This window comes from Monodon monoceros, unplaced genomic scaffold (assembly GCF_005190385.1).
Source record: "Monodon monoceros isolate NGI ecotype Baffin Bay Population unplaced genomic scaffold, NGI_Narwhal_1 Super_Scaffold_18, whole genome shotgun sequence".
NCBI classification, from domain to species: Eukaryota; Metazoa; Chordata; class Mammalia; order Artiodactyla; family Monodontidae; genus Monodon; species Monodon monoceros.
The window spans coordinates 98277775-98304943 of NW_021703774.1; the positions used below are offsets into that span (position 1 = coordinate 98277775).

At 43.1% G+C, this 27169-nt stretch overlaps 1 protein-coding gene across 2 annotated transcripts; it reads left to right on the top strand.

Moving 5' to 3' along the window:
- The first annotated feature begins 6740 nt into the window (after positions 1–6740).
- On the top strand, positions 6741–18722 carry F3 (coagulation factor III, tissue factor). Of its 2 annotated transcripts, XM_029231215.1 has the most exons (8): positions 6741–6890; positions 7001–7156; positions 7402–7596; positions 8669–8780; positions 12671–12861; positions 14663–14841; positions 15706–15865; positions 17200–18722. In XM_029231215.1, the coding sequence occupies exons 3-8, from the start codon at positions 7497–7499 to the stop codon at positions 17334–17336; spliced, it is 879 nt and encodes a 292-aa protein (XP_029087048.1). In that variant the 5' UTR covers positions 6741–6890; positions 7001–7156; positions 7402–7496; the 3' UTR covers positions 17337–18722. The 2 variants fall into 2 exon arrangements, with proteins under 2 accessions (XP_029087048.1, XP_029087047.1); XM_029231214.1 differs by lacking the exons at positions 6741–6890; positions 7001–7156 and having other exon boundaries at positions 7356–7596; positions 17200–18197.
- The last annotated feature ends 8447 nt before the right edge of the window (positions 18723–27169 follow it).

Sequence of the window (27169 nt, forward strand, 5' to 3'; positions counted from 1 at the left end):
CTTCTTTTCTATTCTTTGACCACCACGTGGGTTAGGGGCTTAGCTTCTTGACGTGGCCCCTAACTCAATTCTTCTGGCACCGCATGATCAGAGGAATAAGCTTCTTGAGGTTCTCTCTGCTGAATCAAGTCCAGGCTTCTTAGTGGAGCCCACAAAGCTGCCCGCCAGCCATCGTCCTAGCTTCTGGCCACACTCCTCACCTACAGGACCCCTGCGCCCCAAACCCATCGCACATAGCACTCTGCCCACGCAGGCCTCAGCCCTTGCTCACCCCTCCTCCGCCCTGCCATTCCTCTGCGGTCCAGCTCAGGTATTGCTTTCCTCCAGGGAACCTTCTCTCTTCCCCCGGAAAAGTGAACTCTCTCCTCAAAGGTCCCAAATACATTTTAGGTCTTTAAACAAAGTTTTATGGCTATGGAGGAACTATTACGTGCCAGGCCCCGGGGACCTGACTTAAGGATAACGCAGTCTCTGCAGGCACCGAGCCGTCAATGGGCTAGCAAGAGATATGGCGACACATCCCGCTTCACTTATACCGCCTCCTCCTGTGGAAGCTTCCATATTAGTCTCACTCCCCTGATTAGCTTGAAAGACATTTTAGAGAAGGGACCCATAGTATAGTTCCTGGCACACGGCCCTACACATAGGAATTCCTCAATAAATACTAACCTATATAAAGCAGCGTCTAGGTTAAAAAATCCATAAAGGATAAGAGATGTAAAAGAACACTATTCTTTTTAAAAATTAATTTTATTGAAGTATAGTTGATTTACAATGTTGTGTTAATTTCTGCACGCACACACTCTTTTTCATATTCTTTTCCATTATGGTTTATCATAGGATATTGAATATAGTTCCCTGTGCTACACAGGAGGACCTTGTTGTTTATCCATTCTAAATATGAGTTTGCATCTGCTAATCCCAAACTCCCAACCCAGCCCTCTCCTACCATCCCCCCCGCCTTGGCAACCACAAGTCTGTTCTCTATGTCTATGAGTCTGTGTTTCACACGTAGGTTCATTTGTGTCATATCTTAGATTTCACATATAAGTGATATCAGATGGTATTTGTCTTTCGCTTTCTGACTTACTTCATTTAGCATGATAATCTCTGGGTCCATCCATGTTGCTGCAAATAGCATTATTTCATTCTTTTTTTTTTTTTTTTTTTTAACAAATACTATTCTTAAAATTAAGGTCCAGGCTTAAAACTAATCCTTTCAGTTTGGTCATTTTAACAGCTGTGTATAAAATTTACCAAATTCTGAAAACTACTGCCTTGGTACCACAAGCACCCTCTAGAGTATATGTCCTGTTAACTCCCCTGACCACAGGGAATAGGAGTCGTTTCATGGTTTGTTTGTAGCTGATTTAGAACTGTGAGTTGCTACAATATAGTAACTTAAAGGGTGATAGTTTAGGACAGCAATTACAACTAGCCAAACATTATAAACATGCTTCCACTGTGGAAATAACTTGGCTTATTCAGGAATTACTTACAGGCTTGAAAGCTCTGTTTTCAAGAGTAATTGGTGTCATAGGACAGAGCATCATTCACTAAAGGCAGCACGTGAGTGATGGGCTAAAATTTGGGAGCATTTGTGACCTATGCTATTTTATAAAATGTCAGCAAATGAATTATCTAAAAAAGAATGAATCCTCCTATGCAAATGGTTTTAAACTGGTTATATCATTTTTTTTTTAATTTTTCATCTGAGGTGGTTATTTCATTATTTTTTAAAATTTTTCATCTGAGGAATTCCACACCCAATTATCTTTTCCTATTAGACTTGCCTTTTAATAGGGTTGTCTTTCTATAATGGAATTCATTTTTTTCCATGTACAAAACTTTGAGAGTTCATCGATACATCCAACTTGTTAAAGTATATATACTTCAAGCCCACAGATAATTTTCTGAGTTAAAGACACCTGTTTGACGGACTGACCATGACATACCTAAAGGTTATTTATTTTAATTTGCATGGAACAAAATTTATTAATAAATAACATTGTTAAGATTGTTCATATCCAAACTAAAATGCTGGCAGAAAATCGTACAAATCATTACATAGGATGTAATGTATGTACATAGGAAGGATTCTTTTTGTTTAATATCCAAAGTCTAGCAGAGAACTCAGCATCAGGCAAGATACTCATGCATTTATTGAATGAATAGATTTCTGTTCATCAAATTAGTGCATATGTCAGGGTAAGTCCAGGCCACTCAAGACGGCTGGTCTCTTGCTCTCGGTACATCCCCTACTTGACCAGTGCCTGCTTCACTCACATGACTATCCAGTCCTTACTTATAGGGCTTAATTTGTCCCTGGTAAGTGATGAGACAACCTGATGTCAATTCCATCTATAAATGGTAGCCTCCTTCTTCCCTAAGTAGTAAAGACTGCTGCCATTTCCTGCTCACTGTCTGCTGCACATGGTGAGGTGTTGCTCCAGGACACTTTGGGTGAGATTCCCCCATCTATTAAACCATTAATGTCTCTGTCGCTGTCTCCAGGCTGGGCAACTGCAAGGCTTGCAGGCCTGTGGGGTTCAGCCCAACAGTCAGGTATAAGGAGATATGGAAATGGGGAATTAAGGGATGTTTTCATAACATGATACCATATAAAAACTTTTAAATCATATGTGTTATATTACTAAGAACATATGTTAAAGGCTTTAATTTTAAATGACTTCTTCTTACTAAAACAATGTCCACAATTTACATTTATGATTTATTTATTTTGTCAACATTGTATGTAGATAATGTATGATGAATATTTACTGTTCATCAAAATGAAATTTGGCAGGAAGTCTGGTAAGTCTTAAGCTTATAAAGATAGTTGTGTGCTGAAAATAATAATCCAGTCTAAGATTTGAACTGGAAGCTTTTTCTCTAAAATTATACTTTTCAGAATACTGGTGCTATGGGATAACATTTGGCAAAGTTTCTTGTAAACTCTTCTAGACAGCTAGTAGAAGTATTTTGAATGACCAGGACAACAGATTTCATTTTATGGACTCTCAACTATTTAATTTTGGTCTAAAGGTTAACTGTTAGACTAGTGTATAATAATTTTCACAAAATGCATAATCATGACTGTCAACTTTTCCATGACTAACTATACCCTGCCAGATGTTTTTTAGGTTCTGCTAAGTCACATTTTTTTTTCCGCCGGACTCTGTGTTCCCACACTTATTCCCTCTGGTCTTTTTTCATACTTTGCCTTTTACCTGAATTTTGGGTAAATGGTTTTATTGCTCTTTTTACTATTTCATATGAATATAATAGTTTCATATAAATTACTCTCAATTTCACCTTCTATCATAAAGCTTAACCTATCCCTTTCCTTGGGAGAGATACATTTTGTGCAATTTATTCTGAAAAGTTATTAAGCCTTTCTAAGCAAGGAAAGCTAGCAACAGCTCATCAGATGACTGAAAATCTGCTGAATCACTCTAATATCGAGTCTTTTAGGAAAATGCTAACCATTTCCCAAACTTTGACATTTGTTTTCTGCTCTTCAGCCACTTCTCCTGATTAGATTTTCTGGCTGGAGCAAGGATCATTAATCATTAGACAGCTGGGGCTCACTGTCAAGTGAGACCTTGTAACACATGGTGGATTTGTATTTTCTTACCAAGTTGAGCTTTTAGGGAACATTCGCTGCTGGCCACTAGCAGAAGAATTTCGATGACAAATTTCATCTCTCGAATGCCAGTGAAAATATCTGGCTGCATGCATGGTTTCAAAGTGTTTATTGATTCAAAATGTATTAAAGCCTACCAGGTGCTTGTAATTGTGTGAGAAATGTGAAGAAAAAAACCCAGGTCTTATTCCCCGAAGGAGCTCTAGTGGGAAAGACAGACGACAAACACACAGTTGAAATCAAGTAAAGTATTCAATGAGGTCAAGTCTGTGAAACAGGTGGGGAGTGCTATAAAAGTACAGAGGAAGCGCTGCAACATTGCCCCAGTCACCTTCAGACTCTTCACCAACCACATTTCATCACTGGTTATGCAAAGGAAATGCAACCCTGCTACATGACTCCATGCATGCATGTTTGAAGGAGAAACCATCAGAATATTTCTGCGGGAGAACAGTGAGGTCTCCAAACTGCAAATATTTTCTACACCAATTGCAGAGCGTTGTTGAGCACCTACGGTTGAATAAACTAATTAAAGTGAGCTTGGGTTTACGACCTAATCTTACTTCCATGCATTGGGAGAAGAAAGCATGGTCGTGCAAAGAAATCTCCTGGGGTCAGAAAACCAGATGTGTATTGTGAGATTAGGCAAGCGGTGTTCACTCAGGCCAGCTGAACACAGGATCGTCATCTGTGAAGGCATGTCTGTCAAGTCCCCCCAGTCATGTGACATTCTAAGATTTAATCATAAGGGGATTGGTCAGGCCAGCCTGATTATCATTATAGTTTAGGACCATTTCAAACATCTGAATCTCCAAGGTGTATCATATAGGAGGAAACTCTGGTAACTGCTGAGCTCCACTTTATTGAAGGGGGTTAAAAAAAACTGTTTTAATAATCAATCTGTTTCTGTGCAAAAAATTATCAATAGTGAAATTTTAACCGTGCAGAGCAGCACTAGAAAGCATTTGGCCACAGTCTGATCAACAAGGAAAAAAACTTTACTATGAAATGTTACTTACCATAGCCAGTTTTCTTCCTCTTCTTGAAAGTGGTAATTCTTTTTTAGCATTTTTCAAATCTTTTATTTTTTTTTACCTTTGATAATTGACTTTATTTGTGGAGTTTTTTGTATACACAAAAACTTTAATTTTCGCATATTCAAATATGCCTTCACATTCTTGCATAGCTTTGGGGTTTGCAGTTTTAATTAAAAAGGTATTACTAACTCCTATATTGTACATGTGTTTTAGATTTGTCTACATTTAACTCTTTTTTTAAATTTATTTTTTATTTATTTATTTTTAACATCTTTATTGGAATATAATTGCTTTACGATGGTGTGTTCGTTTCCGCTGTATAAGAAAGTGAATCAGCTATACATATACATTTATCCCCATTTCTCCTCCCTCTTGCGTCTCCCTCCCACCCTCCCTATCCCACCCCTCTAGGTGGACACAAAGCACCAAGCTGATCTCCCTGTGCTATGCGGCCGCTTCCCACTAGCTATCTATTTTACATTTGGTAGTGTATATATGTCCATGCCACTCTCTCACTTCGTCCCAGCTTACCCTTCCCCCTCCCCGTGTCCTCAAGTCCATTCTCTAGTCTGCGTCTTTATTCCTGTCCTGCCCCTAGGTTCTTCAGAACCATTTTTAATTTTTTTTTAGATTCCATATATATGTGTTAGCATACAGTATTTGTTTTTATCTTTCTGACTTACTTCACTCTGTATGACAGTCTCTAGGTCCATCCACCTCACTGCAAATAACTCAATTTCGTTTCTTCTTATGGCTGAGTAATATTCCATTGTATATATGTGTCACATCTTCTTTATCCATTCATCTGTCGATGGACACTCAGGTTGCTTCCATGTCCTGGCTATTGTGCATTTTTCAAATCTTAAAGAATGTCATTCTATATTCACTCAAAAACCTATGTTAACACCCGACAAATTCTTCTCTTTCCTGCCTGATAACTTTAGTGAATATGCAAAATAAATATTCTTCTACTTTGTCAACATTTATGGCACCTTTGGTATCACAATATAATGTTAAACATATTTTTCTTATCAAACTGCTGATCTTGACAATTTAAACAATGCTGATTGTTTAAAGCCCTTTATGATTTCAGGACAGTCAGTGGCTCCAAATACAATCAATTACTCTGCAGACAGAGCAACACTTCCTTGGGTCTTGTAAGGCACTTGATTGAAGTGTAACATTTTCTCCCAGCTACCTTCAACTCCAGAGCACAAAGAATCACAACCCATGTGGGGCTAAAGATCTGTTAGGAAAAATGACTCAGGCCAGAGACTGCAAAAAGGAGGATTGCATGGCTTAGTTTTGCAAATATAAATTTTGTTTTAGAGTTGGAGGAGAACTCAAAGAGGAAACCAGCAAGTGCAGCTTTCAGCCTCCAGGAAGGAAGGACTACAAGAGCTAAACCTGGATGTGCTATTTCAGTTCAAGGAAAGGGGGAAAATTTAATTTTGCCAAGTTTCATTTCTTTTAAAATAAGTGTAATGCTATGGCTCAGCAGGCTATATGGAAATGTGTATAGAGTGTGCACTAAAATGCAAGGCTAATTTCCCTAGAAGAAAACTGGGAGAGAAAGAGAGAGAAAACAGACTCCACTCTCCTAAAAACTCTCCAGTCTGTCGAGGAGGCAACTACAGAGTACAGTAAAAAATGACGGCAATACTTTGACAAGAACGCCTACAGAGCCGCTCAGTAGAATGAGAGTTAACATTCTCCTGCCTGACAACTTTACAGCAAAGCCCAGAAGAGGAAGCCAGAAAATTCAGAAAAACCAAAGTTTAAGTCTGACTATATTTTTAAATTTCATTTTTGGCTTCTTTATACTTGAGCAGAACTCAGTCCCGCAAACGTCTTCTTCAACGGCGGCAGATGTCACCTTGGAATTCTCCCAGAGGCAAAGTGCTAGATTTGGGGCAGTTCTTCCTCGGTCACTAACCCGAGGTGGGCTGGGTTGTGCCTGAGCTGACTGAACTTCGGACCCGTAGAAACACCTGCATTGGCACCATCTCATAGGATGCTCCCCGGGCGAGCCAGGTATCATTGCCTTCGGGGCGAAAGCCGAAATCACAGCTAGGAGAGGGCTCTGCTCCTCATCACGCTGTTACTTGACTGCAGATTCCAAGGCTCAGCCTGACGCGCGCAAAGCGCCCGGGAAATGCCCTGGGGGCCGGAGAGGAGCCCGGAGCCAGTACTTTCTATTGAACTCGGTAAGTATTGCGCTCCCGCTGGCGGGGACACTGCATCGCCAAGTGGAAGGGAGGGTTCCCTCTCCTCCACCTCGAACTCCTTCCAACCGCCACCTTTTCCTTCCCAACAGACCTGCCGCCCATTCAGGCGGGACATCTGGGTCGGTGGCCTGAGGGCCAGAGCTGGGAATCAGGGGGTCTGGGCGGCTGGGACCCTGGTTCCCCTCAGCACCAGGAGCCGCCAGTGGCCGAAGGACACTCGCGCTTGACGGCCGATTGAATCACGGGTGAATCAGCCCCTGCAGGGTTTCGGAGTTTCCTACTGGGAGGAGGCGGGGCCGGGGTGTGGATTCGCCGGGAGCAGCCCAGGGAGGCTGCTGGAGCCTGGCTGGGGGCGGGGAGTCGGGAGGAGGGGCGGGGGCGGTCGTAGGGCCTGCGGAGGCGCGGGCGTGCGAGGGGCTCTTTAAAGCGCGCCGGGCACGGGCTCCCACAGACTCGGGGTTCCTCGCGCCCCTCCTGCTCCATCCCGCAGCCCCAGGCGCCTCCAGTCCAACCTCCGCAGCCTCCCCGTCTCCCCAGCCTCCGGGGCGCAAGGAATCCTCCCGACCTCGCCGTCAGCTCGTGAACATGGCGACCCCCACCGGGCCCCGGGTACCCTGCTACGAGGCCGCCGTCGCTCGGGCGCTCCTATTCGGCTGGGTCCTGGTCCGGGTGGCCGGAGCCACAGGTGAGTAGCACCCGCCCCCCGCCCCCCGAGCCCTGGGGCCCGCCACCGGGAAGAGGGAGGACAGTCCTGGCTGGCAGCAGGCTCGCCCTGCCGCCCTGAGGTGCCACCCGCCCGGGACCCGCCGCCCCTTCTGCTAGAGATGCTTGCTCGTGGCGTCCAGCGTTGCCTAAGTGCGTTCGAGGCTCTCGCTTGAAGTTTAGGAAAAGAGCTTCCCAGGGAGCCGACACCTTGAAGATGGTGGGACGTGGCTCCTCACCTGCACGGGTCGGCGTGCAATGTTTGAATGTTATACTTCATTATATATGCACTTTCCATAATAAAAAGCGGCTCTCGGTCTTATCTTGATCGTCTGTGTTTTAGACTGCGTTAGAGGCAGTCATTGCAAAATGTCGCTTGCACTGGAGCAGGCACCACCACATTGTGCATGCCCTGTATGCCTGTTCTGTGTGCGGGCAGGGCAGAGGCTGATCTGCTGAGAACTGGCCAGGCAGACCTTAACACTAAGGCATCCTAACCGAATACATCCGACGGTGTTGGATGGTTGTCTGTGGAAGTTTCGGTATAGAGACATTTTAGATACAAATGAAAAAAGTCAAGGTTTGGGTTTTTTATTGGATGCAGTCCTAACTCTTCTTACACATGTGGGCTTTGTCCTTTAACGTAATTTATGGAAAACCCTTCCTAGCCGGCTTTCCCTGCTAAGTTGAACCTGGCGTCCTGCCCTTCCCGAGTTGGGCGGTGGACACCCTGGGCCACTGATGGCTCCTGGACTGTGCTTCCAGGTCATTATCACAGGGCTTCCCCCATGAATAATTTCAAACAAGGGTTTCAAGATCCTTGTGTGTTTCCTCAGATTACCCGGTCAACCTTGCCATGAGGAAATTCTGGGATTAGGGAAAAATTGCAGATTTTTTCTTATGATAATTCAGTTAAAGCTTTTGTGGTTGGAAAAATATTAATGTGAGGTTTATGATGGTGTTGGGGAGTGGGAAGATGTTTTATACCATCAACATGAAATCGTGTGCTGAGAAGTTCATGTAAACATTAATAGCTGTTTCTCTGTTGTTTAAAGGCACTACAGATGTAGTAGTAGCATATAATTTAACTTGGAAGTCAACTAATTTCAAGACCATTTTGGAGTGGGAACCCAAACCCATCAATCATGTCTACACTGTTCAGATAAGGTAAGCTAGGTACCAAAAAAGAAAAATAAGATTTTTGCTGTTTCCTGTGCTGAATATAAATGTCTTTAAAGCTGATTGATGGATGAGATTATTTAACAGATACCAAAGAAGAGGGCATTCATCGTAATTTGCTGGCCAGAGCCATACTCTATCAAGCCTGCAACATTTCCAGACCTTAAACTGATAGAACATTTTAATTGTTTTTGGAGATGATGGGGAAATTTGTAAGTGGAGTATAAGCTATGGATAGGAGAACCTTCTTGAGCAAGCCACGGTGGCAATGATCGCTGATAATTCATCTCATCTAAGTACACAGCTCTTTTTCCGTGCTGTCTAGACTGCTAGCGGGATTTAACATGTTAGAGAAGAGGTGGGGAGGAGTTTGGATGTATACATTGCCTTTAAACAGTGTTTGATTCATTAATCTTTGGACTCATGATTCAAAATTCGGTTGCATACATGATCTTGGAGGGGGTCAAATTCATGACTCACTGAGCGGGAACGGAATACTCCTCTGTCTGCACCCTGAGCTGTCAGGGCTGCTCTGCTCATCCGTCCCCATCCCTGATTGGCAGCTGTCCCCAAGAGCCCCTAATTCAGCATATTCAGTCTCAATGTCCTCTTTTTGATGGTTGTCACCATATTCTTAGCAAGTTTTTGGTTTCTGAAATGTTCTAGGAAGCTTGGTAGAGCTCTTATTAAGTAGAGGAGAGCAGCTGTGGAAATTAACACTGCTTGTAAAAGGCACAAAAGTATCGCTGGCTAAAATTAAAGGTGCTTTGCCATTTTGTTTAGCTTGTGCCAAGCCTTTTGTAGCATTTGGAATGCAGCTGCTAAGTATGGAGTGGGGCTTTTAGGTGGTTTTTTTGTTTTTTGTTTTTTTTTCCAAAATCAACTTCATGACAACCATTGCCAAGGCAACACGGAAGAGAATTTGTGTGTGCATGCATGCTTGTATAGATACATAGAAAGATTTAAAGGAATTTCATAACTCGAGGTAATAATTACTATTATGGTCAAACTTGTCAAATCAGATTCTACTGGTTGAGAGTTAGTAATTCCACTGATACAGAGCTGAAGTTTACCTTAGTAGATGCTTTCCTTCTGGGTAGTGAAAATAAGATTTTAGGAGGAATGCTTACCTTCGAAATATATTAAGTTTGGTGAACACGAGGAAACATATTTCTGAGTTACCAGCTTTTGAAACATAAGCCTTTGTCAACTCAAAGTTCTTGGACTTTGCAAGGCTGTTGTTACTTAAGTGGACGCAGTCCCCTTGTGCAAACATCCTAGTGCAGAGCTGCCTCTTGGGGGCGCCCGCGGACCCGGGCTGGGGGTGGTTCCCGCCGCACCGGCCGTCTCCACACCTGTGCTGGAGGACTTGTGAGCAGCAGTCCCTCGCCCCTGCCGGAGACCCGCACTCTTCGGCGACCAGCCCACGGGTAAATGGGATTCCTGGGTGAAGGGACCGTAGCAATCATTTTATAGAAGAGGAAACTGGCCCTGGGAAGGTGAGGGACTTATTCATGACTGCGCTGATGGGGCTCGCCCAGCAGGGTCAGGTACCACGGTCTACCCAGCGACGCGCACCACCACCCCTCAGTGGGTCTCCCCCGGGTGTGATGTGGGGCTCCAAAGCCGGGAGGAGGAAAGAAAGTCATTCCCACTGGCCTCCGCAGTGCGCCTTCCTCCCTCCCGGTTTCCTTCCCTAGAGAAAGTGTCTTGACCTGCTGCTCCTCCTGACCCACCCACCTCACCACCAGCCAGTCCTCAAACACAGGGTGCCGCTGCTGTGTCTGAAGCCCCTCCTTGGAGCGCCAACTGCCTTTTTACCCTTTGGAAAGTGTTCACCGGTGGTTGCAAAGTGTTACTGGCTCAAGCCTTAGCACCGACCATCCCTTGTAGTATTGATTCCATGAAACGTGCTGAATTCTAAAACAGAACTCCCCAAGCTTGTAGAAAACAACTTGCTTCTTAATTGGTGAGTCTGGATTCTGTTGGGATTTTTTAGAAGTTCAGGCGGAACTTTTATTATTTCCAAATCAGGAGATTTTGCAATACCCAGAGGAACCTTGGAGGCGTTTATATTGTTCATGCTGATTATAGCATTCAGAGGAAATGAACTGCAGAATTGCCCCTTCCTAACCTGTTCACAGCACTTCATGGCTTTATTACTTTTGATGATTTAGTTGCTTGTGCTAAATTTTGTCAGAGGACTGTGGTTGCTATTGTGAGCTGGAAGGAACCAAATGCTATATCTCTCAGACAGAGTGTAGCCTCAGCACCCAGCAGTGTTGCTCCTGTTATCTGAACCATTTGTTTGTCATAGCAGTGGAGAAGAACCATCAGGTTCTCATTCACTTTTTAAAATAGAAATGATGTAATTTAAAAAAATGCATTCTGGTCATTCTGGAATTAAGACTGCATCTCTACTTTTATCACAGAAAATTAGAGAAATCTAAGAGTATGTAAACTGATATTTCTGTATCAATCTTTATTTGTGAATTTAAGGACCAAGAGTGTGTTTACTCACACCCTCTTAGCCCGATTACTTAGTTCAGACTTTTAAAAAAAGACTTATTTATGGTTCTCATGCCTGGATTTAGACAACTGAATCCATATGGCAGCTTGTTTTCCCCTGGTTCAACCTGGAAATGTAAACCATCTAATATCCAGCAAGGCCTGGCCATGTGCAAGCCCTAAAGCCCCACTGCGTGATGGGGGAGCGCAAGCGTGGAGCCCTGGTACCACCCTCACCTTAAGTGCTTTAATGAGATGTCAGTGCTGGGGGATGGGGAAGGGAAAGATTAATTCTGAGCAAGGAGATCTGGAGATTCCTGCAGAAGGTGGGATTGGAACGTGGCCTTGAATGAAGGGTAGGGAACGCTAGTGGTTGATGATGGGGAAGGTCAGGGTAGCTGTCAACTTATGTGGGACAGATGTGTGTGGATCCAGCTGCAGTGACATTTGTCTAGGAATTGTCTTGGTTCTGTAGAATAATTTCATTTTTAGAAGCTCTTTATATCACTTCAGGATACTTTCATTTTTGGCAGTACTTTAAATCATTTCCTCTTCAATGACATCTTACAAAAGAAAGCTCTGTCTTTCGTCAGATCTGTCTCTTAGTCTCAGACTTTGACAGATAACCACCTGTGTTGTTGCTCTATAGTTTTTGACAGCACATCTTGTGAAAGTGAGGGAGGCATGTCATATAATGAGAGGAACAGACCCAGCTCTCACCGCATAAGCTGTGAGACCTTGTACAAGTTACCTAGCAGCTCTGTGCTTCAGGGTCCTCATATGTAAGGAAGATCCAATACCGTCTTGGAAGGATTATACCAAACAAAGTAACATGGCTGAGGGTCCAGTACAGTGCCTGGCTTATAGTAGATTCAATAGCTGTTAAATAACCACACCAAGAATGGTCACAATAGAATGTAATAGGATAGAATATATTACATAGAATATAGAATGTGGTAAACAGAACATAACAAGTGGACTGTAATAAATAATTGGGTCTTGATGGAAAATTGCCCTTTATCCCTCATAGTCATGACAAATCATCTACATTTTAAGGAAGATATTTAACAAAACGGTTCAGAGCACAGACCCAGTAGTCAAATTGCTGTCTGGCTCGAAATCCAGCTGTGTGACTTGGAGCTGGTCACCCAGTCTCCCTTTGCCTCCATTGCCTTATCAGTAAGAACAGAGACAATTACAGAGCCACCCGCAGGTTGCTGTGAGGATTCAAACTCATCTAAAGTGCTCAGCATACCAAACGCCTCCTTGGGATTGCTTGTGGGAAGCTGCTGTTGTAACAAGGCACCCCAGCCAGAAAACAGTTTGTCTTGTTGGATGCAAATCATAATGTTCCATTTCTCTTCCTTCAGCTCTAGATTAGGAAATTGGAAAAACAAATGCTTCTACACAACAGACACAGAGTGTGACGTCACCGACGAGATCGTGAAAAACGTGAAAGAGACATACTTGGCCCGGGTCTTTTCCTACCCATTGGATGCCATCGGTTCTACTGGGGAGCCTCCGTTTACCAACTCCCTGGAGTTCACACCTTACCTAGAGAGTAAGTAGCTCGGTTTGTAGTAACCGTTCATTCTTGTTTTCAAAAACTTCTGAATATTCTTGTGAGCTTGTGACCCTTAGGAGCCATGACATAAAAAAATATCCATAAACACATCTTCTTTCTCAGAAACTGGTAAGTGCCACAGGCCTCTTCGCTCATTCCGGATGTGGCAGGAGGTTGACAGAACGTGAACTTTGGAGTTGATAACAATGTCATCAAGTAGGTTTCTCCACCAGTCTGTCCCCAGACCCTACCAGTAACTGGCTGGATGAGGGGCATGGAGTAGGAAATTCACCAAGCCTGGGGTTCCAGTATTATTTCCCCATATATATTTAGGAGATTCTATATACCTCCCTTCTGAATTTTCAGAAGTCCCAGTTGAGGGTTTTTCACAGGTGGTCACGAGTCCATGGGGAGAGTTCCGTCTCCCTCCAATCTCATCATTGGGCTTGCTGACCTTTTTAATCACTTGACCATGATCTGAGTCCTGTGATGTGCTGGCACTTGCCGGGCCAGCTCCCATCCTGCTTCCTTCATGCTGGTCTTGAAAACGCAGAGTGCTCTTCTCCTCAGCCTTTGGCCCAGGAAACTGACTTGAGCGTCTACTAAGGGAGAGCAGAGGATTCCTGCCAAGTAGGAGACGTACATTTTTTGTCACGGCTATGGTTCTGAACTAGGTATTTTAAATAAACACATGTAGCACATTGAGAAGAGCGAAATCAGCTGCTCTAGCAAGAAGACTTGGAATGAAAGTGTTGTGTTATTGGTGCTTTTATATTTACCCTTCTGACACCCAGAGGGGAGTTTCTCAAAGCAGGGATGGAGAGAAGGGGTCAGAGGGACAGGCAGCCGCCTTTCCCCTTAGCACCTACTCTGAGGGTGGAAATAGGGCCAGCCTCACCCCAGGTGAATCTGGCTGCCTGCCCTGAGCCCCCGTGTGCCAGAGCCCGTCTTCAAACTCCCCTAGTGCTTCTACCTGTGTGCCTCTCCCAGCACTTAGCTAGAGTAGCGACCCTACCCACAGCCGCCTGCAGTAACTGCAGGGTCATTGACATTTATTCTCCCTCCACTGGCAGCATCCTCATGATTCCTTTTTATAGTTCTTGAGTTTTTGTCAGCCACTGCAAATCCTTTTTCGGTGCAAGAGGGAAAATAGTTTATGTTTTTGCATGTGCTCACACACACACATACTTGCATATAGTTCCTGTTAAGTTATCGGGATTTGTTTTACTGTCCTTCAACCAAAGCACATGAGATAATTGAGCCAGCAAAGAGACCTGGTGGTTAAAACTGGTTCCTTGAGGTACCAAGGACAGACATTTCTTGGGCTTTCCCACAGCCTCTAATTTATTGTATCTAAGATATGGAATCTTATGCAGCTGTTTGGTTAACCACATGTGGCTGCTAAGCACTTGAGATATGGCTAATGCCCTAAGTGTAAAATACACGCTGGATTTTGAGAAAGATCTCCTAAAGTTTTTATACTGATTAAATGTTAAAATGATAATATTCTAGCCATATGGGGTTAAAAGAAATATATTATTAAAATTAACTTCACCTGTTCCTTTTTACATTTTCTAGTGTGACTCCAAGGAAACTTAAGGTGACATCTGTGGCTCCCACTACATTTCCACTGGACAGCACTGCTGTAGAACGTCTCGGGGCCCAGCTCTGGGGCTAGGGAGTTGGTTCTATGAGCTGTTTCATGAGGGATGACCAAGTTGTTATTAACCGTGATTAATGGGATTCTACTTTGTCTAGAATTCTTTGATTCCAACAAAGCTCATTTTCTGTGTTTTAGCAAACCTTGGACAGCCAACAATTCGGAGTTTTGAACAAGTTGGGACAGAACTGAATGTGACTGTACAAGATGCACGTACCTTAGTCAGAGTGAGCGGCACATTCCTAAGCCTCCGCGATGTTTTTGGCAAGGACTTGAATTATATACTTTATTATTGGAGAGCTTCAAGTACAGGAAAGGTGAGCGTTCTTTTGTTTTTATGACTCGTTTTAAATTGCAGATCCTTGATTTTACAGCCTACTTCTTTTCCAACTCAAATATCAGAGCGGGTGGTTGAGAGGACAGGGTGGCGGAGTGGGAGGGGCCGCTGTCCTGGTTTTACCTGTGACTTCCAGCTGCCTTGGTCAGGGCCTCCTCGGATACTCAGGTTCCTCAGCCAAGGGGCTGGACCGGTCATCTCCAAGGTTCCCACCAGCTCCCGCATTTCTTCCTCTATGGAGGATCCCAGAGACAAGATTTGTTTTCCATTCAACAATTAATACTTCATTCCTATTTTCCTTTACTGCAGATATCTTTTTAAAAAATTAATTAATTAATTAATTAATTTTTGGCTGTGTTGGGTCTTCGTTTCTGTGCGTGGGCTTTCTCTAGTTGCGGCGAGGGAGGGGCCACTCTTCATCGCGGTGCGCCGGCCTCTCACTATTGCGGCCTCTCTTGTTGCGGAGCACAGGCTCCAGACGCGCAGGCTCAGTAGTTGTGGCTCACGGGCGTAGTTGCTCCGCAGCATGTGGGATCTTCCCAGACCAGGGCTCGAACCCACGTCCCCTGCATTGGCAGGCAGATTCTCAACCACTGCGCCACCAGGGAAGCCCCAGATATCTTCTAAAGGGGCTAAAAACTGGGTTGGATGTGCCCAAACTGGATACCTTTATCCTTGGGAAAAAAACATCCTTAGCAGTTATCAGGGGAACTTGATGAGCCAACTCACTTCCAATCCTTTATGTCAGATGTGTCCATGTAGGCTTTAACTACCACAGTGACTTAGTAAAGGGGGCAGAATTCACTCTGAGCCCAGATGAATAAAGGACTCTATCTTTTAACAGAAAAAGGCCACGACGAACACTAATGAGTTTCTGATTGATGTGGATGAAGGAGAAAACTACTGTTTCAATGTTCAAGCAGTGATTGCATCACGAAGAGCCAACCAGAAGAGTCCAGAAAGTCCCATCGAGTGTACTAGCCAAGAGAAAGTTCTGTCCACGGGTGAGTGGCTCTACCCCTGATCCATCTGGGAGGGAGGGAGGGGTGCCTTCCAGGACGAGGATGTACTTTCTTCAGGGGAAAACTGCCTTGGTTTTTTGTGGTTTTGGGGGTACTCATAATTTTAGGCATTTAGAGATGTTTCTATGTTGTTCCCTTGTATTAGCAAGTGTTTTTCTGAGCACGTACCATGCGCTAAGCTCTCTGCTGAGCCCTGGGCCCATGGTACATGTTTAGGATTTAGCATCAAATGCAGATTTCTCTGAGCATTTCTTCTACTTAAATTCTGACTTGGGGAGCTTGGGGGCAGCTTCCGGGCCAGGTGCAGTAGCACCTGATGCACATTTATGAGCACCTACTGTGGGCTGTTGCCACAAAGGTTTTAACCCACGAAGGGAAGGGATTGAGTCTATCAGGTATACCACGTGCATGTGTGTGTCCCTGGCCGGCACGTGTGTGTGTACATTATGTGCCACACCAGGGCCCTGACACCAAGTGAGGAGTGGATCTTATCCGGAGATGCCATGGAGGCTCAGACACGTGCATGAGGGTGAGAGCCCAGGAATCTCCCACCAGGCTTGAGCGGGTAGTGCTCTGAGTACTTTTGGGAACAAAAAGTCAAAGGATAGCAATAATGACCTAGTGCCTTGTTAAGATGTAATTTAAGCCTTTTAAAAACACTTTTAAAATTCCCTCCCATTTATTGACACTGACAGAAGGAAAGGGCTCTCTTTCCCTCTGGTTCTGCACCGTCTGGGCCCTCATACCCACAGCCCTCAGGTCCATCCTCCTAAAGCCAGCCTGAGTTCCGCTGCTCTCTGACTTCATGCACACCTAGATCGCTGCTTCCCCTGCCTCTTCTCTATCTGCTGAATTGGGTCCTTTGAGAATCATTTCAAATGCCACCTCCACCAGGAAGCCTTCTTATAGCCCCAACCAGTTATCATCTCTTCTTTACTTGAATCTTGGTAGTGCTCTGTATCTCTCTTTGCACTGAGAGTTCAGCTTCTATAATCGTTGCCACCAAAGTCAGCATCATTTTCAGTCACTTGTTTCTAACAGCCGTTCTTGCTTTCGTCTTCATGCATCTTTCTAGACTGTGAGCATTATCCAGTTTATTAAATCGTTTTCACCACTGTCAATTGCCCGCAAACACCTAGGGTTTGACAGATTCTTTCCTAATCGAAATGTGTTGTGGTGGAAAGAGTACAGGAAAGAAATTTCAAGTTACGCAAAAGCAGGATGGTGTAATTTGGGGTTATGCCTTCAGTTCTGCCCACTGATAAATGGGATTCAAGCTCTCTCTCTGAGTTGACTTGGTACCTTTTATTTTTCAGAAATGCCCTTCATCGTTGTAGCAGTGATGCTTGTTGTCATCATCTTCATCATCGTCCTGTCTGTGTCTCTGTATAAGTGCAGGAAGGCGAGAGCAGGGCGAAGTGGGAAGGAGAGCTTGCCCCTCAATGTTGCATGAAAGATCCTGCTCTTGGATCTGCCAACTCTGCAGAACTCGTGTTGCACTGTGACCAAGAACATTTAAGGCAGTAGAATACATGGAAACACAAATGAGTGTTTGGAGCTTAGAGACCCTTGGGCTCAAAGAAAGCTCTTATCTGACCTATTCTCACGATTAGCATTCTGGTTTCAACATCAGCATTAGACACGTTGGGACGTAATGAGCGGTACAGCCAATTCCAAGTTTTTTCAATTTCTATTTATTTTAATGCTACAGCACCTTTTGCACATATCATGCTCTAGACTGTATATTTTCTACACTCAAGTTGAAGCCAGATCATCTAAGGAAAAACAAATGAACAAATGCCCTAAAAAGTCCTGGGTGGATTTTTGGAGAACTTTTGAGAGGCCGACTTCAAACCATGTGGGAGAGTAAAATGGAAACTGGGTGGACTTTCTAACGTATGTCTGTCCTTTTGTAATATGGTGTTTAGGGTTTTTTTTTTTTTTGAGTACTTTTGGAGGTTCGAAACAATTAGCAAACATTTATATGAATGTGTTAAAAGCAGAAGACTTGTATTTGGGGCACATTCATAACATGCATTACAGTTTAGCACTTTAACTGACTTAAATGCTGTTGATGAAACACTTGACAGATAGCTGTATTTTTATAAGACTACTATACCAACAAATTACATAGAGTTTAAGATTTAAGGTACTTCACACTTTATGATCAACATTGTACATATTTATATAATTTGAAAAAAGGTTTTATATATGGGGATTTTCTATTTATAGAGGTAATATTGTTCTGTTTGTATATATTGAGATTATTTATTTAATATACTTTTATATAAATAAAGGTAACTGGGAATTGTGACTATTATATCTTATTTATCTTATTTAGTTATTATTTATGGTTTGGCCTTTATATTAGTTGGCTCTGCTGCAGTAACAAATGACCCTGGAATTCTCAGTGCCTTATGACAATGGTATCTTTACATTACACTTACAGTTTGGTGGCTGTGGACTGACTACAGCTCTTCTTAATGTCTTCTCATTCTAGGACCAAAACCAAAGGTGAAGCCCCTATTTGGATCAGGGCAGAGGGAAAAGCAAAAAACTAGTAGAACGGGCAGCCATGTCTTCAAGGTTTAAGCCTCCTCCTAAAACTTCCACTCCAGAGTGGCTCAGTGTCACTTCTGGTCACATGCCACTGGCCTAAGCAAGACATATGACCAAGCCTGATAACACTCTGCCTGCCGGGAGGCACCATGAGTCACACAGCAATGGGCAGGGATGTATGGTTTCCAGGGAAGGGAGGATCTTATACCATCTACTGCAGGCTTAGCGGGAGCGAGATCTTCCCATGGGCATCAGTTTGAGTTGCAGATGAGGGTTGGAGAGGAGAACAGAAGAAAAATTCTTCAGATTATTGAAAGAAAATTTGATAAAAGGACAATGTAAGATAAGGAGAGAGAGAAGTGGAGTTTCTAGAGTTATTAGAAGCAAACTAGGTTGAGAGCTCTTTGTGGGCAGGATGGGGTCACCGTCTGCTGCTCCTTGAGGGTGACCGTGCCAGTGGGCTCTTAGACATGGCTGAGTCGAACTACTTCACTTCGTCTAGAATGTAGAAATAGTTCTCCATTCAAATGCAAATAAAATCTAGCAGAACAGTCTTGATCTCACAACTGCACTGAAAGAGGATTCTAAGTAGAGATGAAAATGAGGTTCCTGGCACCTGGTTGAGCCCAGCTGTGTTTGCCTCCTGTTGTGGAAGGCTGGGCCAGTACGGCCTGAGAAAGGCTTCCAGAGGCCACCCCCGCTTGGACATGGTCCCGCCAAGGAGACACTTAGCAAGCACTGAAAGCCAAGACTCAGCTCACTGTCCAGCTGTTCATGAATTAAGTGCATTTTGTTCCTTTGCTCCAAAGAGCTCAAAGCATTGTCAATAAAAATCTAAACATGAAATGTTAGGTATAACACCATATTCTTAGAAAGAATGGGGCCAAACAACCTTTCAGGTCCTCAGAAAGATGGCAGCCTGAAAAAAATATATATATATATTTTGGAGAAATTAAGGGAAACAGACCAGTGGTTGGTTTATTGGCTGGTTCTGATGGGTTGTTTGCCAGTCTGTGTCAATGCTGGAGTGGCATTCAAGCCCGAGAAAGAGGGCGTGCATTTGCAGCAGAGTCAACAAAAGAGAGGTTGGCATGGGAGCATGTCCCAAAAGAAGTATGCTTTGGCTGTTATCTTGAATTCCTGCTCACATGGGGCTATCCAGGACAAAGAGCTTAGTGCATGGGGGTAGAACAAGCTCCCAGAGAGGGTATCTGACTGGGTGGTTCCATCAGGCTGCTCTATTCTCGGCTAGGAATAAGTACAGCGTTATGCAATTCCACGGCCTCATAATCTAAGGAACTTGAATGGTCCCACTAAAGAAAGTACTGGCAGAGTGAAAGCAGGTCTGGGTAGTAATGAGGTGTCTGGCTGTTCACAGGGAAGGAATTCATTACAGATCCAAACAAGGCTGCACTGCAATGATCGGGAATCGGGAAGCTTCAATATTGCACATTTTAACCACGACTCAGGTTTCCACCCCTGCCCTTATCGCTGAGACTAGAGCTGCTGCTCAAATCAACATCGTAATTAGCACTGGAGCAGAAAGCCATGCTCTAAATTGTTGGCTGGTATCCAGAAACTACTGCCCTCCAGTGGGCCAAATTATACTTCACTATTTATCCTGGTCTTTAAAAGTATCCCATAAAGCTAATTGTTAGTAAACTAAACGTTCATGCTTTGAAGACAGATTTTTACCATCTTAAATTATTAACCAAGTTCGACTTACATATAAGAGACTAATACTTGTGAAATCCAAAGACATTTTACCTTAGTTACAGCTGAGAGCCAATAACCTAAGGACTTGTCTCAAATAAACAAAGGAACAATTCTATCAAATAGTAAATAAACTCATTACCAAATGCAGTTTTGACCTGTTCTAAGACACGTGTATTTAGCATGTGTTATTTTTCTTCGGTGGTTGCCTGAGAAGCTTTGTGATGGTTACAAGGTGACTTTCATTCATACCACACACTTATAGTGGACTCTAGTTCTTCTTTCCCACAGCCCTGCTTTTCAACTGCAGACAGAGGTGATTCTGGCTTTGCCATTCAGCACATTCCTTCCTCATGACTGCAGAAACTGGTTTAGGGGTAATCACATGCCCTAACTTGGTCTAGGAAGGGTGAATCTCAGCGCTCTTTGTGGGAATGTTGGGATGCTCTCTTTCTTGATGAACATAATGAAGAAACATGTAGCCCCAATGTTAGCTTAATCTGATGGTTCTCAAAGTGTGGTCCTGCATCTCAGGTGATGGAATAAGAATTAGCATCACCTGAGAGCTTGTTAGAAATTCAAATTCACAACCCTGACCTCAGACTTACTGAATTAGAAATCTGCATTTTAACAAGAAGCCCTTCAAGTGATTCTAATGCCCAGTAAAGTTTCAGAACCACTGGCTTAATCTATAATCTACTGCAATGAGAGACGACAAGTAGCTCTAGACACAAATGGGGCATTCTTAGCCCTGGGAGAGGTCAGAAAGCAGCTTGCTGTGAAGCCAAAATCAAATTAAGAATACATAAAGCATAGACAAGATCCTCTGTCTTTAGCTGCACTGGAAGGTCTGTCATATATGGGTCTGTTAGGATTTTTTCTGTTGCAACGTACCGAAACTCTTTCAAGAGAACTTCAGCAAAATTGGGGAGCCTGTTTTCTCTTTTGTCAAGTGAGCTAATTGGTTGAAAGCTCTTCAATCTCTTTTAGCCTAAATTCCATGATTATGTATTCACTAGATAGAGCATGAATAATTAGCAGCTGAAAGACAACACTTTCTCTGGGAGAAATGAAAATACTTCAAAACAATCCAGGAATTTTTTAACAGAAATTGCAATTCATCTTGAATATACAAAATTTAATAAACATTTAAAACAGGGTTCTAAAAAAGCTTTAAGAAAAAAGGTTTTGACATAATCTTAGTCCAGCCTGATTTTCAAAAATCACTGGAAAACTATGCTCCATCTGCAAAGAAACTTGTCTTCTCTAAGCATGTATCAGGCCAGAGAATAAGAAACATACAGAGGGGCAGGAAAATGCTTTTCCTTTGCATAACAGCATTTAGGATGGACGTGTCCTTTAATGACTAAGATTGCGGTGCCATCTTCAGTTCCTGAGGAGCATCGCAACTTAACCAGAATTCACGAACTGGATTGCAAAAGCAAAGGAATAGTAAATAAAACCCAAAACACCTGTAAATGATTAAGAATGAAGGAACATGGTGGGAGGGGTGGCCAGAATCACTGAACCAGAGAACCTTCTCCAAGTTGCTGCAACTCTACCTGTGATGGTCTCTTTAGTCCACAGCTAGAGCTCCACCCCAGATCCTGCTACTTAAAGTGTGGTCTCGGGACAGCGTTTGAGCATCACTTGAGAGGTAGTTAGAGATGGAAATTCTCGGACCCCACCCCCGACCTACTGAACCAGAATCTGCATTTTCCAGGTGATTTATATGCACATTGAAGTATGAGAAGCTCTGTGCTTTCCCCAATCATTTAGCCCACTCTTCTGATTTCACAAAGGCCGGGTAGGGGAAGTGAGGTGGAGAAAGGGAAGAGACACCTCACCAATGGATAGAACTGCACAGCCTTGACAAGAAGTTGCCATTTATTAAACTTAAATTTTAGCACGTTATTAATCCATGCCAAAAGGAAAAGCAGAGCCATGATCACACTGTAAATACTACACATTTCACTAAGACAATACTTTGAGGACCTCTGCTTTCATCCACAGTTTTCTAAAGGCCAAAAGCTCTCCTGCCTCAATCTCACTGATTCATGTGCCCTGCTTCTACCTACCCATCCTTCAAGACTGGATAATAATTCCTGGATCTCACCCAGGAGCTTTCCTCTCCCATATTCCCAGTGCACTCTTCCTACCTCCTTACTGCATTCTCACAATTCTTTCTTACCACCCTTAGTATTGTACAGATCTTTACCTGTTATGGCCCCTTTCTAGATGGTAATTTTTCTGGCAAGAACCATGCTTATGCATTTGAATTCATTCATTTATTCTAATATTAAGCACCTACTATGTGCCAGGCATTTTGGATTTGATAAAATACCACAGGTATAATCTCAGCTCTTGCGGAGCTCATGTATTTGCAGGGTAAAACGTCAAACAAGTAATGATAATAGAACGTAATCATTATGATAGGGGAAGTATAGGGTGCTGTGGAAACTCACGTGGGGCCATCTAACTTGGAAGGGCTACCTAAAACCTCAGCTGAAGGACACAGTTAACCAGGCAGATGGAGGAAAGGGAGAGGAGAAAGTGTGAGAAGTGTTCCAGGAAGACGGAAGGCTTGATCACAAAACAATGTCTTGGACATAGGATGATGCCAAAAATAAGTATGTGTTTGAAAAAGCTTGGAGTTTTGTATTGCCTTAAGCATCCCAAATTCAAAGCCATTTGGCAAAATATCTTTGGCTAAATAGTTTGGCCGATTAATTTATGTTTAAAATTTAAATTTCTAACGGATATGTGTATAACTAACTCGCTTTGCTGTATAGCAGAAACTAACACAACATTGTAAAGCAGGCTAGGATCATTAGCTAAAAGCCCGCCTGTGACAAACTCAAATCCTCACACATCGACTGCATTAAATATTGTCCCAAACCATAATTTTAGCCGATTAGAGCCTACCTACTTTACATACCCCATGAAATTGTATTGAACATCTGCTGACCATAGATAAGACAATCCTATAGCTGTAAGACCCCAAACCACTGCTTGTCCTTCAGAGCAACTGCTGCTGAGGGACATCACCTAGACACATGAGCCCCTCTCTGATTTCCCTGTTGCCCCTGGGAGTCCCCTTGTCCTGTTCCACTTATAGGTGGTGGTCTCACGCCACCATCTCTGGAACTAATTTTTTCTTAAGTTCTGTCAGTTCTCACGTGTTGAAGGACTTCCTCTCTCATGCAATCCTGTCCAACTGCCATCCAAATAAAGTTTATGTGTTTAAAGTTTATCTTGTCTCCTCCTTGATCAACACCCAAGCCCCTGACTTACCACAAGAAGTTACGAAGTTCACAGGTTCAAGGGATGGGATTATAAACCTCACTTCTCTTTGGAGGATGTTCATACCACACTGTAAAGAGCATGTGGGATGGGAGCATCCTTGGAAAATACAATCTGTCACAAAGATCAATTTACAAAAATTAACAAGTAGAAAATAAAATATACCATACTAGAATCAACAAACATCAAATGCCTAGCAATGAAGATGTGCAAGACCTCTACACAGAAAACAACAAAATATTACTGACAGAAATTCAAGAAGTCTTACATAAATAGAGGGATCTATCATGTTGGGTGAATTCTGCAGTTGCTGGGTACACATGTTAATTAGGTCAAGTTGGGTAATTGTGTTCAATATTTATGTGGGGTTTTTTTTTCCCCCACTACTGGTGGATCAACCTTTTATCATCCTGAAATGACCTTTTTAATTTCTAGAAATGCTCATTATCTTAAACGTCTACTTTGGATTCTGACACAAGATGATAGAGTAGAAGGACTTGAGCACACCTACTCTCATGAAAACACCGAAATCACAACCATCTGCTGAACAACCATCAACAAAAAAGACTGGAACCTACCAGAAAAAGATATTCTATGTCCAAAGACAAAGAAGAAGCCACAGCAAGACAGTAGGAGGGCGTATGTGTGATATAATCAAATCCCATACCTGCTGGGTGGGTGACCCACAAACTGGAAAATAATTGTATCACAGAGGTTCTCCCACAGGAGTGAGAGTTCTGAGCCCCATGTCCGGCTCCCCAGCCTGGGGATCTGGCATCAGGAGGAGGAGCCCCCAGAGCTTTTGGCTTTGAAGGCCAGCGGGGCTTGATGGCAGGAACTCCACAGGACTGGGGAAAACAAAAACTCCACTTGTGGAGGGTGCACACAAGGTCTCATGTGCACTGGGACCCAGGGAAAAAGCAGTGACTTCATAGGAGCCTGGGCCAGACCTACCTGCTGCTCTTGGAGAGTCTCTTGGGAGGCGGGGGGTGGCTGTGGCCCACTGTGGGGACAAGGACACTGGTGGCAGAGGTACTGGGGATTACTCATTGGCATAAGGTCTCCTGGAGGCTGCCATTCTGACACCAAGACCTGGTCCCACCCAACAGCCTGTAGGCTCCAGTGTTGTGACACCTCAAGCCAAACAACCAACAGGGTGGCAACACAGCCCCACCCATCAGCAGACAGGCTGCCTAAAGTCTTCCTGAGCCCACAGCCACCTCTAAACACAACCCTTGACGTAGCCCTGCCCACCAGAGGGTCAAGACCCAGCTCCACCCACCATTGGGCAGGCAACAGTCCTCCCACTAGGAAGCCTGCACAAGTCTCTAGACCAGCCTCACCCACCAGGGGGAAGACACCAGAAGCAAGAGGACCTACAACCCTGCAGCCTGTGGAACGGAGATCACAAACACGGAAAGTTACGCAAAATGAGATGGCAGAGGAATATGCTGAAGGAATCAGATAAAACCCCAGAAGAATAACTAAGTGAAGTGGAGACAGGCAATCTACTCAAAAAAAGAATTCAGAGTAATGATAGTAAAGATGACACAAGATCTCAGAAAAAGAATGGAGGTACAGACCAGGAAGATACAAGAAATCTTTAACAAAGAGCTAGATGTTATAAAGAACAGAGTTGAACAAATACAATAACTGAAATGAAAAATACACTAAAAGGGATCAATAGCAGAATGAGGCAGAAGAACAGATAAGTGACCTGGAAGACAGGATGGTGGAATTCACTGTCATGGAACAGAATAAAGAAAAAAGAATTGAGGACAGTTTAAGAGACTTCTGGGACATTAAACACACCGACATTCACATTATAGGGGTCCCAGAAGGAGAAGAGAGACAGAAAGGGCCTGAGAAAATATCTGAAAGGGCCTGAGATAATAGCTGAAAACTTCCTTAACATGGGCAAAGAAACAGTCACCCAAGTCCAGGAAGTGCAGAGTCCCATACAGGATAAACCCAAGGAGAAACATGCTGAGACACACAGTAATCAAACTGATAAAAATTAAAGGCACAGAGAAAATATTAAAAGCAACAAGGGAAAAGCAACAAATAACATACAAGGGAATCCCCATAGGGCTGTCAGCTGATTTTTCAACAGAAACTCTGCACGTCAGAAGGAAGTGGCACAACATAAACTGATGAAAGAGAAAAACCTACAATCAAGAATACTCTACCCAGCAAGACTCTCATTCAGATTCAACAGAGAAATCAAAAAGCTTTACAGACAAACAAAAGATAAGTCAGCACCACCAAACCAGCTTTACAACAAATGCTAAAAGAACTTCTCTAAGTGGAAAAGAAAAGGCCACAGCTAGAAACAAGAAAATTACAAAGAGGAAAGCTCACCAGTAAAGGCAAACATATAGTAAAGATAGGAATCATCCACACACAAATATATCAAAACCAGCAATCGTGAGGAGAGTACAAATGTAGGATACTGGAAATGCATTTGAAATTAAGAGACCAGCAACTTAAAACAATCTTGTGTGTGTGTGTGTGTGTGTGTGTGTGTGTATATGGACTGCTATATCAACACCTCATGGTAACTGCAAACCAAAATTCTACAATACATATACACACAAAAAAGAAGAAGCAAAAAAATAAAAATAAAAAAAATATAAAAAAAGAAAAAAAAAAAAGAAAAAGCAACCCAAACACAACACTAAAAATGGTCATCAAATCACAAGAGAACAAAAGAGGAAGAGAAGAAAAAAGACCTACAAAACCAAATTCAAAACAATTAACAACATGACAATAAGAACATACATATCAATAATTACCTTAAATGTAAATGGATTAAATACTCCAACCAAAAGACAGACTGGCTGAATGGATACAAAAACAAGACCCATATACATGTTATCTACAAGGACCCACTTCAGATCAAGGGACACATACAGACTGAAAGTGAGGGGATGGAAAAAGGTATTCCATGCAATTGGAAATCAAAAGAAAGCTGGAGTAGCAACACTCGTATCAGACAAAATAGACTTTAAAATAAGGACTGTTACAAGAGACAAAGAAGGACACTACATAATGATCAAGGGATCAATCCAAGAAGATATAACAACTGTAAATATGTATGCACCCAACAAAGGAGCACGTTAATATATAAGGCAAATGTTAACAGCCATAAAAGGAGAAATCAACAGAAACACAATAGTAGTGGGGGATTTTAACAACGCACTTACATCAATGGACAGACCGTCCAGACAGAAAATCAATAAGGGAACACAGACCTTAAATGACACATCAGACCAGATGGACTTAATTGATATTTACAGAGCATTCCACCCGAAAGCAGCAGAATACACTTTCTTCTCAAGTGCACATGGAACATTCTCCAAAATAGATCACATGCTGGGCCACAAAGCAAGCCTTGGTAAATTTAAGAAAACTGAAATCATATCAAGCATCTTTTCCAACCACAACACTATGAGATTAGAAATCAACTTCGAGTTCTCATGCAGGAAGATCCCACACGCCATGGAGCAACCAAGCCCGTGCACCACAACTACTGAAGCCCGTGTGCCTAGAGCCCATGCTCCACAACAAAGAGAAGCCACCGCAATGAGAAGCACACACACCGCAACGAAGAGTAGCCCCCACTGGCCACAACTAGAGAAAGCCCATGCGCAGTAACAAAGACTCAACGCAGCCAAAAATAAAATATAATAAATTTAAAAAAAAAAGAGA